This window comes from Pteropus vampyrus, unplaced genomic scaffold, assembly GCF_000151845.1.
Source record: "Pteropus vampyrus isolate Shadow unplaced genomic scaffold, Pvam_2.0 Scaffold15, whole genome shotgun sequence".
NCBI lineage: Eukaryota > Metazoa > Chordata > Mammalia > Chiroptera > Pteropodidae > Pteropus > Pteropus vampyrus.
In genome coordinates this window covers 15,277,872-15,297,226 of record NW_011888796.1, presented here as the reverse complement: position 1 = coordinate 15,297,226, position 19,355 = coordinate 15,277,872, and the positions used below count along the sequence as shown (strand labels likewise).

Genomic DNA, 19,355 nt, shown 5'->3' with positions numbered 1-19,355 from the left:
CTTGTGCACTATCCTCATTGAAAATAAATTTACTCAGAGCCTGCTAATTCTGGTTTATCCCATTAGCAAATGGAGCTGTAAATAGTAGACACATGGGTCTAAGTGTGAAGAGATGACCAGTAGTTTGACACAGGAAAAGAGACTTAGGGTTGCACAACTCTGTAACTACTAAAAAATCACTAAATTGTACACTTAAAATGAGTGAAATTTATGGAATGTGAATTATACCTCAATAAAGCCTTTTTTAAACAAAAACTGACAAAAATTATGCAAAAAAATTGATAATTTGGAAGGCACAGGAATGTGTAGGAGCAAATAGCATATCTTCCTTCACACAAAACCAGGACTGGTTTGTTGGTTAATAAAAAAAGAAAATGTCAGTTAAAGGAGGAGAATCATAAAAATGATATCTACATTCTTTAAACCATTTATTTTCATTTAAAACATATTGATTCATTCAATATATTTTGATGCAGGACCAAGACCATCTCTTTGAGGAGATCCCTGGTTGGGATCTGGTATGTCTTTCCCAAATAAATCACACTTTAACTCCAACTTCCAGGGTTGCTTTTCTGTTTTTTGTTTTTGTTTTTGTTTTTGTTTTTTTTTAACCTGCAACAAGATCTTAAAGTCAATCTGAAAACAAAAGAAAAAAAACCCTACTTTTTTTTCAAAGTTTTCCTCAGTTATTTTTTAAGACAGATTTATTGAGATTTAATTTACTTATGTTAAAATTCATCCTTTGTAGTGTACAGTTCTATAAGTTTTGACAAATGCGTAAAAGTTTTAATAGTCATGTAACCACTATCCCATGATCAAGATATAGAATATTCCCCAATCTTTTGTGATTATATCACCCACACCTCATTCGCAGCAACATTTTTAGCATCACCTTTACCAAGATTTTTCTAAAATATTCAACGTAGTTTTTATAGAAACAGCAACTCTCCTTTGTACTCATATCTCATCAGTTTATATCATATTTAATTAAATGGTGTAATTACAAATGAGCCTCACACCAGGAAGGCTGAGGACAAATCCAACTGCTTGTTGGTAATATTCAACTCAAGTGTCTGGGCTCCTCATTAGCCTCTGCCTTCCAGAGCCCAGTATTCTGTGGGGATCTGTCAGTCTGTTTTACAGAAGAAGTGGAGAGACTGGTTAACCCAGTAGGCCATCTAAGTGAGGGTTTGTCAGATACCTGTGCTTTGCCCATGCCAGCAAATGAATCACTGCCCGGTACAAACTTTGGTGTGCCTGTGTTTGTCCCAAAACATCAGGAAAAAAGCTGGATTCCATTCTGTATCCTAAGCCTCCTCAAGAAGAGAAGGATGCAAAACATTTGAGAAAGATTTCCATCCAGAATGGTAACTAAAAGTATTAAGTTTGGACCTCTAAAAGGATAAGCTTGGGATGTTTGGAAAACTAGCCTGTATGGACTCACCCCTTCCTCAGTTTTGTCCTGAATCGGGCCCAGGACAAAAATCAGGTCCGTTTTTCCTACGTCGCAGCAGAAAGTAGGAGCCATGAGCTGTGTCTGGAGAAGGGAGAGCTGTGGTGACATTAGTCACCTGGGACATTAAAGTAGAGGGAGCAGTGGAAGACCTGAGGGAGGAAGACCAGAGGCTTCTATGGGGAGAGTGGGGCTCTGGGTACCCGCTCGAGAAATCACCTTCTCACTTGCTCTCTCCTGGCCTGGCCCTCCGTGGCCCCCTCTCTTCCTCCATTCAGCTCCTCCGAATGTTCTTCCGGCAGCAAGATGAGATTCGGCGATTGAAAGAGGAGCTGGCCCAGAAGGACATCCGAATTCGGCAGCTACAGCTGGAACTGAAGAACTTGCGCAACAGCCCGAAGAACTGTTAGCTCCCCGGTGGGGGCTGCTTTCTAAGCCAATCTCTCCGTTGTTTCTACCTGTCCCTTAACTTCTTCTTATCCTGTGACCCCAGAGACAGAGCCAGGATGACGGAAGCTGGGGGAGAGCCTGAGGACCCCACCTGCCACCTCAAGAACTGGAAGCTGATCTTTGACCTCTTGACCTCATGCTAATAAAAGTCCCCAGCCTCTCCTGGAGACCCACCGCTGGCAGCCCCTTTCCCTGCCACCCCAGGAGCCTCGGCTTCCCCTGGCTGGGCAAAGACTACGGACTCCCCGAGGGGTGCCCTCAGTGGACCAAGGAGCAGAGGAAGAAACCAGGACCCCGGTAGATTAGAATTAGAACTTTTCCCCTGCGAAAGGGCTGCTGCTAGGACATCTCAGCACCCTCTGCTGGGGCTCATAGATAGCATCCCTGATGGACCACACTGTCAGGGCTGTATGGCAGGCATCACCTGTTCTCCCTTCCCTTCCCCCACCTTCCTCAGCAGCCCTGGAAGCCAGATTCACCTGACAAGGGTTGCAAGCAGCCCCGCTCCTTTCTGTCTCTCGCCCCCTCTCTCTTGACTTCAGGGAATTAAGAGGATTGTTCGCCAAGGCCATAATGACCCTTTGCCTTCCCATGATTCTCTTCAAAGCTCTTGCAATACCCTTTTCCCATTTAATTTGTGAGGCAGGCAGGGTAGAGAATAGTGTCCCCATTTTACAAATGACAAAACTGAGAGTTGCACTTACTAAGTCACTCAGCAGGTCAACAGTGGACCTAAGACCAGGACCTAGGGTATCCAACCCCAGGCCAGAGCCCTGCCCACTGCATCAAGATGCCAATCCCCTGGGGGCTTCACCAGTGCCCAGGTATCTGCAGAATGAGAACTGGAAGCCACTTCTACCGTCTGCCCAACACCAGTAGTGCCAATGTGTCACACTGCCCAGTTGAGGCCCCTCACACTCAGTGCCCCTCCATCCCCCTGGCCTCCACCCTCTGCTCCCCACCTGGGGACTCCTTCTGAGATGAGGCCTCTTCTTCCTAGAAGCCGAGGCTGAGGAGTGTGGAGTCCAGCCCTGGGGAAGGCAGAGCTAGGGTCAGATTGCTTCGAGGGGTGGATGATGCTCTGTGTGTGTCTCTCGCCACTATTATCTCAGCCACTTTCAGCCTTACACTTGTAGAATGACCACAGCCCCTCACATTGGTATAGCACTTTAAAGTTTACATAGTTCTTTGGCACATGGGATCTCATTTGAGTCTCCCATTCGCTCCAGGATGTAGGGAGCACTCTCTCCACTTGGCAGATAAGGAAATTGAGCAGTGGCCCGAGGTCACAAGACTCTGAGATACCACATTTCATTTGGTCTTCTACATATTTTCTTTTTTTTCCTCCTTCTTTTCTCCCTTCATTTCCCACTACCCACAGGGTTCATAAACACTGTTCATCTAGAAAAGTCACAGTTTGGGGGTGAGATCAGGCCTGGGAATCAAGAAATGGATGCCCACCTTTCTCTCTCATTCGCTAGGATCTACTAGACACATTATGCTCCACACCTGCCTTTCCCATGGCCACCCTGCAGAACACCCATCCACACAGGCCGGGGCTCCCTAAGCCCCTGCAGGTGATCAGCACAGGGAAAGCCCCCCAACTTCTTGGGCTTTTTCTCCGAGAAAGTTTCACCCCTTGGCCAGCTGAAGCAGGGTCTCCTCACTCTCCCCATCCCCTGAAGCTAGACAGTGTCAGCTCTCATCTCCCCCTCCCCACACTTCTTGAGCTTTTTTTTCTTCCCCATTGACCTTTGTGGTCTTCTGTGATTATTTATGCTGCCTCCCAACGATAGAATTGAAATAAAATGTTTTCAACTTATCAAACCTGGGCATGGCCATCTCATTTAACCCCAGGTGGTTACTGCTCTTGGTTACCATGGTATCTTGATGTTCGACTCCCCAGGCACAGTTCCTTTGCCTTTCTGGTACAACAAACCACATCTGTATCTACAGATATAATTTCACACTTTCATTCACTTCAGCAAGGCTTCTGAACCTCAGCACTATTGACATTTGGGGCCTGATAATTCTTTGCTACGAAGGCTGTCCTATGCACTATAAGGTGTTTAGCGGCATCCCTGGCCTCTACTGACCAGATGCCATAGCAACTCCCATCCAGGTGTGATAAACGAAAATGTCTTTAGATATCACCCAATATTTCTTGGGATGTCAAAATAGCCCCCAGTCGAGAACCACTGTTCTGCAGTTATTCAGCAGGCATCTGCTCTGTATCTATCCCTGTATTGGGATCTGGGGGACACCAACATTTTACACTGGAATGATACTTCTCAGTTTACAAAAACACTGTTCCATATATGTGGCTCTTGATCTTCATTCACAGCAGCTCTAGGCGGTATGTGCTAATATTATTCCCATTTCCAAGAAGAGCAGTCAGGTCCAGACATGCTTGAGGTCACTCAGCTGGTATGGTAGGGAAGACACAAAAGGATATGGATATCATGAGCCCAGAGCCAGAGAAGGCACATGCTCCAATTCCCTAGCCAGTCTCAGTGCTGGGCCAAGTCTGTTCTGGGAAGAGGGCTGGGGCCTGTCGTGAACAATGGATGCTGGGCAGGGACCGCCAGCCACTGAAACACCCTCGTCGCTCACCAAGCCAGCATTGTGATGGAGTAGAGTTGTCAGGCTGCAGGGTGGACAAGCATGTAGCCATGCGGACCCCACGGGAAACTCAGAAGAGCCAGAGGAAAACAAAGTCTTAGGAAAGAGGGCTGGAGAGAAAATGAATAAAGGGCTGCAGAGGAGCAGTGTCGGGTTGCCTCAGCTCTGCCGCTGACAGAGTGTGTGACACTGAGTGATCCACTTCTCCTCTCTGAGCCTCACTTTCTCCATCTCTAAAATGAGGGGATTAGACAATTTCAGGGTCCCTTCCTGATCTGCCACTAAAGTTTCTATTATACAGCAGTTGGAGAACGGAATAAGTCTCCAAGACCACCCACTTTCTAGCATGAGTGGTGCAAAGGAGAAATCTATCAGGGGAAGGGAAGCAGCAGGATGGCTTCCTACAGTGGTGGGTGCAAAAAAGGATTTTTGCTAAACATGAATTTGAACAAAGACACCCCTGGAGTTTCTACTCTAGATCAGTTCACAAAGTCCTGGGCTTGAAAGAACTGCTACAGTCATTGAGAGCCTGGCCTTCATAAGGTCTTTCTCTTGGGATATTGAGGAAGATGGAGCTGGTTCCTTGACTGAAGCTCCCCCCCCCTGGGCCCAGGAAGCAGGTGAATGGACTAAGTGATCTGTCCCATGTGTGCTTCTATCCCACCAATTCTGAGCTTACCTGCTTGGCTCTTTAATCACTACTCACTATGTCAAATTGTCCAAGATCAAGGTCAAGTGTGATTTCCCTGCCAAGTAGCCTGTTTTCCCCACTGCATTTGTTGAGTATCCCCTCAATTCCTCATTGGTTGTCTGTGTGTCCTTTGGTTCTTCATATACTAGAATATGTTCCATGCCTAGTCTGTTACGCTGATCCTGTTCCAGTTTTGGCCTAGCCCACCACATTGCTTCAATTATTGTAACAATGGAAGAGAGCAAGCCCCACCCCCACCCCCACCACCCAGCTCTTTGAACCCATTCCCACTGTCATATTCTCCACCAGGTATTTGTTCTTATCTTTTCTTCAATAAGGACATCTTAGGCTAAACTCCAGATCATTCTCTTGTTTGGAGAGGTCCCTCCTGGGCATGCTTAGAACTCCTTGTCCTGCCCATGAAATCTACTTGGATTTTCAACTCAGTCTAACACACACTGAGTAGCTGGATCTATTCAGTACCGGGTGCTGGGAATCCAGAGACAGGAAAGACTCAGGCTTGCCCTCAACGGTCTCCAGCCAGTGGTCAATCCATGGGCATCATGCCTCCCAGCAGGATATAGAACCCCTGGAGGCTGGAATGAACTTCACCCTCTGCTGGGTTCAGCATGGAGTAGGCAGCCGTTGTGGAATTTGCTGACTCCCAGGTTCTCTTCCAGCCAGCCTCCTGAGAGCCCAAGATGGACTTGGGCATTTATAGACTGTCTCCTGGTGCTGGGCAAACATCCCAGACTGCCAGTGGACCGTGCAGGACGTGGCTGCTTCTTCACTGTGGGGAATGACTTCATATTGAAAACACCTCCCCCCCCACCCTACCTCCCCCTACACACAAGGCTTCCACCCTTCAGCCTTGCTGCATGGAATTGGAGCAGGCACTTACCTCGACCACAGGAAGCATTACCACATCCCCTGGGTTGGCCAGCCTGAAGACTGCAGGCCTGTGATGCAGGACGGGGAAGAGGGCCCTGTCCGGGACTTTAGCAGAAGCTCCTTGTATTCTGTGCATGTTTCTATTTGGTAACAACCTACGCCTTGACTTTCCTTGGAATTTTAATTCAGTAACAAACACAAATGGGTCAGTCTTTCTTAGAGAGACAAGGTGAACATCTACAGGGGTCCGTCTGAGGAGTTTTAGGAAGCTCTTGTCCCACAGCCTCTCCCTTACACATGCCTGTCATACTGCCTGGAATCCTCCCATTAATGCACAGTCCCTTTGGGTTAAGCACTGCCCTTGCATTGCCCTATTCACACTCAGATCCCCCCAGGTAGAGATGCTAATGTGAATAGGGTTAACAGATGGAGCGAAGGAAACACAGGGACAATGAAAAGGGGTGGGTCTAAATGGGAGAAGGGAAGTAGGGACACTGAAGACAGATCTTGGATTTCAAGGTCACAGTGATTAAGGCAAGATTCAAAGACCAGGAAGTTTTCTAGGAGCTTGAATCCAGCCAGCAGGTGGCAGATTATTGCCTTCCTATCAAGTCCATTTTTCCTAAACTGGGTTCACTCTGCCACCTGCCACCCCACCCCAGAGTTAATGACCCAACAAGAGGCACCAGGGCCTCGCGGCAAAGCAGGCACACGGGATAGCCAGGATCTGAAACACCCCAAGTATAGGAGAAGGGAGGCTCAAAAGAGGCCAGCCGACTTTCCCACTACCCCCACCTCATCTGTCTCCAAGGAGTGGCCAGAGGAGGGCGCTCACCTCATCGTCTTCCTCAGAGGCCGCCTGCCCTGAATAGTTGGAAAAGAGGCTGGATCTGAGTTTCTATCCCAGCCCAGCCCCTGACCTGCTCTGTGACCTTGAGCAGCTTCCCGCCCTTCTACCCCGCCCCCGGCATGGGACAATGATAGGGAGGAGCCTGGAGAGTCTGCAATTCGATGAGGCTTGGGGCCGAGGAGGTGGCAGAAGGAGGAACAGGGAACTTGAAGGGGAGGGAAGAAAAGGCGGGGAGGGAGGAGCAGGGGTTCAGGCCAGCTCTGGGGCTCAGCAGCTCCAGCCCGTTCAGTCTCCAGGAAGTTCCAGATGAGAGAAACGGGAGTGGTGTCCCAGGCACGGATACAGCCCCGGGCCAGAGGAAGAGGGGTCGCGGCCAGGCCGCGAAAGCCCTGAATCCTAGCCCCGGGAAGCTGGACTCCACGCGCTGCGACGAGGAGCCAAGGAAAGGCTTGGAAGCAGGAATGGACACCTCCCTTGCTTCTGCGAGGGAGAAGGATTTGAGGGCAGCCCTGAAGCAGGAAGCTGAGTCGGGGCTCCTAAGCAGTGGGCAGTCCTCGGGGAAGGGGGCGGGGGCGCGTGGGCTGCAGCTGTGGTTAGGACAGACTTTTTAGAATGCACATTTTTGGTCGGGGGTGGAGGGTGGTGCAGGCGGGAGTAAGGAGAGAAGGGAGTATGGGGGTAGAGGGAGGAGACCTCCCAGAAATGCAACCAGAGCTGAGATGGGAGATAAGCCGCCCCCCGCTAACCGATGGGGTCCTCCGCAGAGGTAGACACGGAGCTCTATACCTTTCTTAAACCAGCACCATCCCCAACAGGGTACCTCGGACAGTGCTGGCTGCACCCTGCTTAGCAAGTAAGTGTCCTTTGGACTACCTGACAGAACCCCAAAACTTGGGTTCTTTTATCACCGAAAGGCCTGGCTGCCCCCTGGGGCTGCTTGGCGCTGACATGTGAAAGTGCCCCCCGCCCCTCCCCTGGGTTTCTCACCCTAACTTGTTCCCCACCAGCCTCTCAGGATGTCTGAAATACACATACTTGTTTATCCTTTGACTAAATAATTTGTAATGATAATGAAAATAGGTTATTTTTCTTTCTCTCTTTGCCTACAGGGAGATTTGAGAGTTTTCATTCAAAAACCATTTTGTCAAGTGCCTTTTCTGCATCAAGTATTATCCCAGGTGCTGGAACTAAGGAAATGAACAAGATGTGATTCTTGCTCTCAAAGAGCTTCCACTCTAATTTGTAATTAAAATTCTATGCAGTGCAGAGAAAAATGTCTGCAAGGACTGAGGTGATTAACAGTGATCATCTCAGAGGGATAGGATAACGGGTTAATTCATTGTTTTTTAATATCTGCATTTTGCTATAATAAATGATTTTTCAATAAGAGAAGGTATTTTTAGTTTTAAAGATATTTTAAACACATGCAAAAGCTTAGGATTTGCCAATAATTGTTTCCCCTGGGGTGGAATCTCTAGTTTGTTCTGTACAGTCCACCGAGGCACTTGGCTTTTCCTCCCATATCCCCACTGCCCCTCTGCCCATGTGGGTAGTTGGATGGGATGAGTAGACTCTGGCCAGATGTCACTTCTGTTGGAAACTTTCTGAACTGCATGCAAGGTTCTGACAGGAGGCCCCCAGCTCCCCACCTCTGAGATGCACAACTCACATAGATCCCTGCACAAAGTTGGCGACAGATTTTCACCGGGCCTTAGCTCAGCCTTCCCTGAAACCACTTGATGCAGACTTGGCCTTCCCTGATCCCTCTAGATCTGGTCCCACCGACTGATCTCCTCCTTCTCCACCCCAAGTATCTCCAGTTCTGAATCTTGCCTGTGGAGGAGCAGGGTGCACTGGTTTTTCACGCATCCTAGTTTCAGTCTACTGTGGCATAAACCCTATGGCCTGCTTCTCTGGCATTGAGTCCTTTCTTCTCTTCAAATCAAAACTCTTGGTTTTCAAGAGTATTGTCTTAGCCATGGCTTTTTAAAAATTCCTGCTATCAGAATCCTGATCATCCCTCAGGCAATAAATACCTCTGGCTGGCATGGGGAGAAGGTACATCTGGGACTACAGATAGACAAATGTTATTTATAAAACCACCCTCCTCCACTTCCCTCAACATGCATGCATGCATGCATGTGCACATGCGCATACACATATGTAACTATCATTAAAATGGCCAGAAAGATTAAGAGCATCTAGAATGGGAGAAATTTAATTAATGATGTGGAACTGAAGAACGATGTTCTGCTAATTTTCAATTAACATCTGTTGGACAATAGCATTACATTAGGTGCCAGTGATATAAAACAGATTGAGATATACAAGTCACTGGCCTTAGGTTTACTGAGGGATGCAGACATGTGAATGAGTAATTACAATTCAGTGTACTCAGTACTATATTAGAGCCGCATATAGACACAACCAAAACATACCAGACAGAGGAAGACCTCATGGTGATAGGTAATGTCAGTTCTACTTTTTATTGACATATAATTGACATATAACACTGTGTAAGTTTAAGGTGTATAACATGTTGATTTGATATATTTATATATTGCAATATATGACCACCATAGTACTAGCTGACACTTTTATCAGGTCACACAGTTATCATTATTTGTGTGTGTGTGTGGTGAGAACATTTCAGATCTAGTCTCTTAGCAATTTTGAAGTACACAATACGGCGTTGAATATAACCATTATGCTGTGCATTAGGTCTCCAAAACCTGTTTGTTGTAAGTTTGTACCCTGTGACCAACATCTCCCCAACTCCCCTACCTCCAGTCTCTGGTAACCACCATTCTATTCATTGTTTTTATGAGTTTGGCTTTTTTAGATTCCACATAGAAGTGCTATTATATAATATTTGTCTTTCTCTGTCTGGCTTACCTTGCTAGGCATAAAGCTCCATCCATGTTGTCACAAATGGCAGTATTCTTCCTAGTAATCTGAGTTCTTGAAGTCAAAGCAATTTTCCACCAGAGAAGAGAGGGAGAGGCATTCTAGTCAAGGAACAGCATGTGCAAAGTCATTGAAAAGGACAGCTGGTGTGATGGTGTGAGTCTGTGTGTGGGGGGCGAGGAGGGGGATCACAAAGGCCTTGAGTTTCTGGAACCAAATAGGAGGTGGCGATTAGACAGTCCGCAAAGGATCTTGTACTCAGGCTATTTATTTGGAATGCACTTTTAAGCAATGGAAAGCCTCAGGAGATTTTTAAGCATCAGAATGATCAGATGAAATTTGCGTTTGAGAAAAATCAATGGGGAGGAATAAAAAGAAAGAGAGACTAAGGGCAAGGAGGCTGGCGAGGAGTCTCTGGGAGTAACCAGTGAGATATAAAGGGAACTGAACTGGGAAAATGTGGAGCAATAAGGAGGGAGATGAGGGAGGTGGGCTGCAGTATACAGTAAAATACCACACTCTGAGTTGCAAAAAGTTTAAAGGAATAATTATTCATAGTGGGTCATGAAATCAATTTAGTGGGTTGCGACCAGCATTTTTGAGTAGAATAGAGTAGAATTAAGTACAATAGAAAAGAGATATTAGTGTGCATCATACAAAATAAGAGTAAATATTTGTGCATGAAACTTTGTTCAGTAGTATACGGGTGCATTGCTTTGTGTGTGAGAGAGAGAGGTGCTGAGATACAAGGTAAAATATGTGTTTGTCACTGTGGGTCATAATCCACCAGTTTTGAAAGTCGCTGATCTAGAACACACTAATAATTTAAAGCGAAGAGTGACTGTCAATGGGATTCTCAGGACAGAGAGAAGCAATCTGTGTGTGGCTGTCAGGGATGGCTTTCCGGAGGACGTTTGGGAGTGGAATGTGGGCCTTGGAGGATAGAGTATGGATGGAAGAGGAGAAGGAATGGTGTCCCTGTTAGAATGCCTTGAGAGGTGGATCCCAGCAGTCCTGCTGAATTTCTTGCTCACCTCAGTCTCTCCTAACAGCCTCCAGATGGTTATCTTGGAGGGGATAACATTTCAGTCTCAACACAGAAAAGCATCTGCTGACAGCTTATCTTTTCTTCCAGCACTTATGTAAAACCAGTCTGCCAATAACCCGTGTCTCTTTTGACCTTCTCCGCAGGGGCGCCAAGTTTATTCTCAAAACAGTTCATTTGACTAACAAACAAGAGATATTTTCTGTTTCCATGAAAACTCTCGAGGGAAAGAGAATTGAATGAGCTGAGATCTGGGTTTGAGTTCTAGCTAAGAAGCTCATTCATATAGTCACTGAACACTTCTAAACCCTACTTTTGCCTCTCGTAAAATGGCCTAATCAGAACTATCCAGCTTTTCTCCCAAACTTAAGAGCGTCAAATCAAATGACATAGTGGATGCAAACCTAAATTACCAGGAGTCAAGACCTGTTACTTTTCCCTTTGGCCAGAAGGCCCAACTAATGTCAGAGCTCCCAAGGAATAAACATGATTTGGCAACCTGGTCATTGTTGTAGCAGATAAGAGAAGTTATTATTTTATCAGCTGGCACCAGAGTTCCTTTTAGAAAAGGAAATGTCATTGTGTAGAAAAATACCTTGTTAGGCCCCTTGTGGGTAGAAGGTGAGGCTCTGAGGACTTGGGTGGGGGAGGAAAAAACAAAGATAGCTGAATTGCTCCACCTAATAAGTGAACAAGAATTTAGAGATGAGGAAGAACAAAGAAGAGGAAAAAGGAAAACTAAGCAATATGGCTGGAGACTAAAGCCCTAGTGGATAGAAAATTGAGGAAGCTTTTTAATAACAGAGATCTCTGGACAATTCTGCAAACCAACCCTCTTTACGAGGCAATCCATTCCCCCACATTTCCAATAAATGTCTAGTACTCAAAGCTATTTTGTGGGAGCAGTGTTAGTGGGCATCAAAAAGAAAGGATTATATTAAACTTTTGTGGCACTTCTGGGGTAGAGATAAAGGTGTGGCCACAGGACAGCAAAGAAAGAAATTTAGAGTTAGAGGTGTCACAGAAATATAAGTCTGGAGAATTCACAGAAATATTGAAGAAAGCCTGATTTTTCCCTACCTTGTGAGTTCAAACTGTTAAGAAGAAACCATAGGCCCAAAATGGTGTCACTCATGCTGAAAGCCCATGGTACCAAACCTAGATTTAATACTAGATCTAATTGTAGTTTCCACTTCTCCTGGAAACATAATCTTAATCAACCAGTCTGTAATTTTCTGGTCAAGTGCCAGTAAAGTAATCTGCTATATGGTGTCAGGTAGACCCCCTTCTTTATCCCCCAGAGAAAGAAGAAGCAATCTGCATGATAAAAATTATTTTCCAAAGAAAACTGTCTCTGCCCCAAAATAATCCTTTCTTTTCATCTGTTAATAGCTCCCTGTCCCACCCTCCTTCCTGTAAAAAGCATCCATTTTGTACAATCCCTCAGCACCCTTCCAGTTGCTGCCTGATTCATGAATTGCTCAATAAAGCCAATTAGATCTTCAAATTTACTCGGTTGAATTTTGTTTTTTAACAGTACCAATCAGAGTTGAGGTGTTAGGATTACCCTAGTAGATAATCTGCAACTGGTAGCTACCCAACTCTTGTCTATTATCAATAATAAACATTTTTCCAGCTTCCCTCTGGCTGAAGTTAATATTATTTGGCTATTATTCATTAAACTTAAGTCACGATTTAAGAATCAACCACACAAGAGAGAGTACACCAGCTTTTTTCTTCTCTGACTGCATCCTGACCAACATATTCTCTGGGCAGTGCTAATCTAATGCAGTTAGGTAATTCCTTTATGATAATAATCTATTGCATATGCATGATATTCAAAGTTTTATCATCTTATCTCATCGAACGTGGATCTTCGAAATAACCCTATAAAGCAGAAAAGCCATGGATTATGAACTCCGTGTTAACAACGAGGAAAGAGACCCAAAGAATAAAAAAATTAAACTTGGATTAAATATGAGAGGTAATCTCAGATCTTAAGGAATGTTGGAGAGATAGAAAAGTCAAATAATAACATTAAAGAAGTAGGAATAAATATGAAAATAAATGTTTTAAGGAAGAGCATAAGTAATTGCCTGAACAATGGTAGAGATCACAGCGCATCCAAAATCAAAGCTGGGCGGCTCGACCTTCTCACGACTCCAACTATTTCATTCCATCTCGAAGATCTCCCAAGGCCATCATTGTCTCCACCAAAACCACCGTAATAGCTTTCTTACTAGTCTCTCTGACTCCAGCCTCGTTCCTCTAATCAGCTCTCCAAACAGAGAGATCTTTATAACACGAAAATTGCATCCCAGTCATTCCTCTACTTAAACCCTTAGTGGCTCCCACTGCCCTAACCTAAAGTAAAAATTCTTTAACCTCATCTACAAGTCTTTCTTGTTTCTTATCTCTCAGGCCTCATCTCTTACCATTGGTTAACCTGAAATTCTCTCCGCTCCTTGTAGTCTGCTGTATAATAAAATAAATATTTGGTCTTTGTTTCTTTTCCTGCCATAGAGCTCTTAAAACCTTTGGGATTTCAGGAGTTTCTTTTGTTATTCATAAGGAGTTCCTTTTAGCCCGCCTGAGTTTATGTTAATGAGGTGACTTACATGGGGCCTTTAATAGCCTCAGGATGGGGCTAGTCACCAGAAAGACCAAGCAATTAGACGGTGGGAAATTTCAGCTTCACCCAGCGACCTCTGGGAAGTTGGGGAGGGGAGGCTGGAGGTTAAGGCCTATAAACACTCGTGAACAACAAGATCCCGAGAGCCTTGTAGTTGGTGACTAGGTCCACGTCTGAGGTGGGTGGTGCACTCCAGCTTCATGGAGACAGAAGTTCCTGTGCTCCAAATGCTTCCTCACTTCTTGTGTGCCTTTTCATCTCGCTATTGATTCATATCCTTTATAATAAACTGAAAATGTAAGTAAAGCGCCTTCCTGAGTTCTGTGAGCTGATCTTACAAATTACCAAACCCAGTGAAGGGGTAATTGAAACCCCCAATTTAAAGCCAGTCAAAAGTATGAGTGGGCTGAGACTTGCAACTGGCATCTGACATGGGGGCAGTCTTGTGGGACTGAGCCCTTAAGCTGTGCGGTGAGCACTAACTCTGCATAGTTTCAGAATTGAATTGTTGAACACTCAACTAGTGTTAGAGAAATGATTGGTGTCAGAAAACATTCCAAGTAGGTACTTTTTGTTTTGCTTTTTTTTCCCTGAACTGTTTTCAGATATTCTTGCCTCCTGGCCTTTTGCTTGCATCGCTCCTGCCCAATCTCCTGGTCTGGCTAATTTCATCTTATCTTTCAATGCCACTTCTCAAAAGAGGTCCTTCCCATCACTAGGATGGTTAAAACCTATGTATGCCCTGCTACTCTCCTAACATCTTTGAGTTCCCCATCCTGACACTCATCACACTTCACTGTTACTTATATAATTGTTTTCTCTAAGAACAGAAGTAGCTCTGCAAACTCAGTGATGAATGGATCGTGTCCGTCTTGTTTCCCATCATATCCAGCACCTAGTGTAGTGCCTAGTGTGTTGGAGATACTTAATATGTGTATTGAGTTCAGAATGAATGAATGGATGTTGTAAAAATTCAGAAGAAAAAAGAAATCAATATAGATTGAGGCAGTCAGGAAGGCAAGGACTTGAATGACAAGTGGAGAAGGTCACTCACGGTCACCCAACACATCAGTGACAAACCATGGCTCCTTCCTCCAACCCAGGAGCAACTACAGTACAAAAACTTAAAAGTTCTAAGTGATTTAAAAAAATAACATTAATATGGGGATTATGAGTGTGTGTGTACACACATGATATTCAAAAAAGAGGAGTTGGTTGAGAAGTCCAAAAACCTAGAAAGAATATCCTGGAGGGGGATCACTTATATTTGTCCCTTTAGGGGCAAAGTTTGAGCATATTTACTTGCAGAACATTATAAAAATTGGATTTATTTATTTTGAAACAACCCTATTGAGGCATAATTGAAATGCAAAGAATTATACATATTTAATGTGTCTAATTTTATGAGTTTGGACATACATACACACTCATTATACCTTCATAACAAACAAGGTAATAGACATATCCATCACCTCCCAAAGTTTCCTATGTCCTTTGTTTGTTTCTCTGTTTCTGATAAGAACACTTAACATCCTCTTAATAAATGTTGAAGTGTGCAATACCATAATCAGAGACTAAAGTCAGAGGGCGACTAACAAATAACCTGTTGGTGACAAAGACAAAATCGAACAGGGAAGTTTTGGGTTCCTGTGGCCCAAAACTTCCAGTGAGATGCTAGATTCCAGGAAGTAACATAATCTAGGAAGCTATAAATTTCACATTAAGATGCAATAAAAAAAAAAAAAAGATGCAATACAGGAAGTGGTGCTTATGTCTAGTAAAGCACGAGAGGCAGACATCTTTGCTCAGATTTTGCACAGGGAACTTCCTGAGCAAAGGGCTCAGGGTAACATGCAGAGCTTTGCAGGAGGTGCAAGGGCTGTGGAGAAAGGAGAAGAAAGACAGGGCTGGATGTAGCACCCCGTGGGGAGGTGGAGAGCCCTGAGGAGGGGCACTCCGTCAAAAAGATGTTCCTGACATGACACAGGAACAGGAAGAAGACTTCTTCCAGGTTCCATATTTGCTCCTTTTCATCATGAGGGAAGAACAGCTAAAAAGTATAGATGTTTTGAATAATTCCATGAAGCAGAAGGAAATTAAGAAAATATTTTAGTTAAATGAGGAAAATAAAGAAAAGGAGAGGGAGAAGGAAACAAAGCACAAACACCAAAGCACCAGGAGTAAATATCCACCAGTGAAGATAAGCAGTGATGGGAAAGATCTCAAAGAAGATGGCAAATTCTGTCCCTTTTTGCTTTAAAACCCTAGATATGACTTCCAGCTTAGAAATTCCACTAAGGCCAGAGACTGCAGATTCCTCTGGCTTCTGGACACAAAGAGGGTTTCAAGTTCATGAATCATATCAGTTCAAGAATCTTATAGTCACCTCCAAGATACCAGGGAAAAATATTAAATGGTGAGTCAGAGGAGAGTGAAACGGATCCCCGTGCAACAAACATTACATTTTAGAATAAACAAGAAAGAAGAAGGCAGAACCAAGAATCTTTCTCCAAAAAAGGCTTCCAAATGCCCCACACTCCAGAAAACTTTCAACAGAAGAATGGGAGCCAAAAATATTACTAAGGTGAAGGAGGAAAGCAGGTTGCTTACCTCCAGAAATATGAAAAGAGTAATAAAAGGCAGAAGAGGCTTGAAAAATTAGGGTCCCTGATGGAAACTTTATCCAGAACCTGAAGCAGGAGTGTAACAACTTCATCCTTAGAGGGTCGGGTGTACTGAAATAGATGCTACCTGCTAAAAACCTTAGCAGCACAGATGTTCTTTATGAGAAAATGATACCTTTAGTCCTCTTCTCAGCAGGCCTGGTGAAGTTCAAACTGATACCTTAAAAATCCCCTTTCTGCGATTTCAGATGACTCTCCAAAGTTCTCAACCATCATTTTTCAGTGATTCTCCTCCTTCCCAGAGAGCACCACGGTCAGTGAGGTACGAGTGGGTAGGGCAGGGTTCCTCCACCGGGTGGGCTAAATTGGTGCCAGACCGCCCTGTTTTTAGGCAGCAGTGCCTTGCTCTCCTGAAATCATCAGTGACTTTCCTCTCACCAGTGTGCCCAGGCCTAGTCCACCACCTTAGCCTAGACTGAACCTTTCAAAAGAAAGGATTCCCTCTAGGATCATTCATAGACACCTTTCCCATCGTGATGTAAAATATCTCATATTTTACTTTAACCGGTCGATGTTTAGAGAGAGTTCTAGTCAGCTTGGAAAGATTCTAGGGAGGAAAAAGAAACTTAGAAACGGAAGAAACAAAACTAAAAGTGTTAAAGAAAACTAAACTATCTTTTAGTCATTGAAAGAGTATTAGTATTTGAAAGTGACTTTAGAAGACAATTATTTGCCAAGTAATGGAAAATGCTGAATCATTTTCCAAGTAATTAGGCAGTACAGATCAGTGCTATTTATCTCTGAATCAGGGTTGGTTCTTTTTTTTTTCTTAACTCACAAGGTCCATAGTGCCCTTTACACCCAATCTCTTTTGGTGTTTCTGATAACGTTGGTGCAAGGAAGAAGTAAAATTTTAGTAGTCTGGAATCAAATGCCCTCTTAAAATCAACATAAAGCTCATAGAAGAACATGCTCATCATTTAAAAGATTCAAATAATTTGGAAGTAGACAAAATGAAGTCCCTCTTCCCTGCTCCCTCACACCCAGATTATTTGGTGTGAATACCCTTAATTGTTAAATTATCCTTCTAGACCTCTTAATATCTATTTATCACCTATCTATCTATCGGATTGATATATCACATACTCACATATATCAAAATGTCATCACGCTGAGCAAGCTGCCTGGCCTGCAGCCTCCTTTTAATATTTTTAATGAGACAATACATTATGGACATAGATTGAGTTTGGTATATAAAGATTTACTTCATTCTTTATCATGGTTGCATCGTTTCCCACAGTGTGGGCCTGTAATGATATTAACTAACTCACTTGCGGACATTCAGGCTTCTCAATTTTTTTTTTAAATATTTCAAAATAGCATATTTGTATAATGTTCAAGAGCACAGGCTTGTACCAGGCTGCTCGGGTCCAGTCCTATCTCTGCAACTTATTAGCTTTACTCTCCCTGTGTTGCTAGTGTCCATACCTATGAAACTTTCAAGTGAATTTTGAATAAGCTTTTGGATAGGGGGCTGCTACCTCATAGAGCTGTGAGGACTAGACGAGTTCAAATCTGTAAAGCACTTTGAACTGTGTCTGCCACATCACAAGTGCTTCTCATTGTAATTATATACATCTTTGTAACTTGTGATAGTATTTCTGTAAAATAACTTTCTATAAGCAGAATATCAGAGATATGCCAAAATGCCTTTCAAAAAGTCTGACCAATTTACATGGCTACCCTTTCTAGTGTGATTCTTCTAATTCTCATCTCTTCGTTATTAGGTCGTTCCTTTTCAAGCATTCCTGATCCATGATTTCCTTAGTTTGAAGTAGCCTGGCAACTTAAACTTGAGCTTAGAATACTTGCCAAAATTTCAAAAAAGTTTACTCTTTGACCCAGCAATTCCAATTCTGGGAATTTATCCTACAGATGTACTGGCAGACTTGCAAAATTACATGTCTACATGGTTATTCATTGCAGTATTGTTTGTAACAGCAATAGACTGGAAACTAATAGGAGACTTGTTAAATAATTTATGGTTCATTCATACAATGAATTACTATATAGCCATTTTAAAAAAAAAAAAGGAAAAAGGGAAGTAGAAGCTCTCTTTGTACCAATACAGAACAACATTCAAGATATATTTTTAAGTGAAAATAAGAATGTAGTAGCTAACACTTGAATCCCATATTTTTTTCAATTCTAAGATATGCATTTTTTCACTTTATAATATTTTTGAAATGAGGATGTGTTATAGTCAAAGGCATGTCATAATTTAATTGGAATGGTTTTTCTTTCCTAGTCTACAAAATAATGATGTGTTTTACAATCCGTGGCATATTGGATTCGATGAAATACAATAGTGCTTACCAAGTGCGAAACACTGTCCATTTTTATCTCACAACAACCGGTAAGAATAAGTACTATTGTTTTCTACATTTTACAGTTAAAAAAAGAGAGAGAGAGATTTGACCTTGTGCAGTCCTGCTGCAGGGCCCGATACCACCCTTCCTACAATACCAGCACCACATATCACATGGAGGGCTCCCTGTGTGCCAGGTCCTGTCCTAAGTACTTCATACACATATTAGCTCATCTGATCCTCAAATAACCATATGAGACAGAAGCTATTATTATCCTCATTACACAAGTGAGGAAACTGAGGCACTATTAGTTTATGAAAATTGCTTAAAGACACACAGCTAATTAGTAGAAGAACTAGGGTTAGAACATCGGCAATCTAACTTCAGAGACCTTGGTCTTAATGCTCTGTATGCTACCTTTTGTGTAAAAAAAAAGAGGGGGAGAGAGTTATAATAATACATTCATATTTTTAAAATGGAATCTTAGAAGGAATTAAGAAAACAATGCAAAAAAACCCCAGCAATACAAATGTATCAGTAAGTAGAGGGTAGGAACTGAGTAACTAGAGAATGGTGTGGAAATGAGTCTTCGATTGTACACCTTTTAATGTTATTTGGTTTTTGACCCAGGTAAATGTATTACCTGTAAGAACTAAAACAAAACAACAATTTTAACTTCAGTGGTCCTGAGTTATCGGTTAATAAGATCTATATACTGTTTTAGTATTTATCTTTTAAGACTGAGAAAGATTTTTGTTTTGTTTTTAAAGCAGCAGCGGATAGCAGATGAAAACCTCCATTAATCTTGACCACAAATATCA

At 43.3% G+C, this 19,355-nt stretch overlaps 1 protein-coding gene and 1 long non-coding RNA gene across 2 annotated transcripts in view; one reads left to right on the top strand and one right to left on the bottom strand.

The window, feature by feature from the left end:
* The window catches only part of CORO2B (coronin 2B), a 64,943-nt gene extending 61,035 nt beyond the window's left edge, over positions 1–3,908 (top strand). The window contains exon 11 of the mRNA XM_011385843.2: positions 1,732–3,908. Within this exon, the coding sequence (XP_011384145.1) occupies positions 1,732–1,863 (132 nt within the window). The 3' untranslated portion in view covers positions 1,864–3,908. The remainder of the gene's footprint in view (positions 1–1,731) is intronic.
* On the bottom strand, positions 687–6,976 carry LOC111735827. Its single transcript, XR_002778991.1, has 2 exons — positions 6,118–6,976; positions 687–4,327 (listed from the first exon to the last, which is right to left on the bottom strand). It is a non-coding gene; the product is annotated as an uncharacterized LOC111735827 (long non-coding RNA).
* Positions 6,977–19,355: the final 12,379 nt, after the last annotated feature.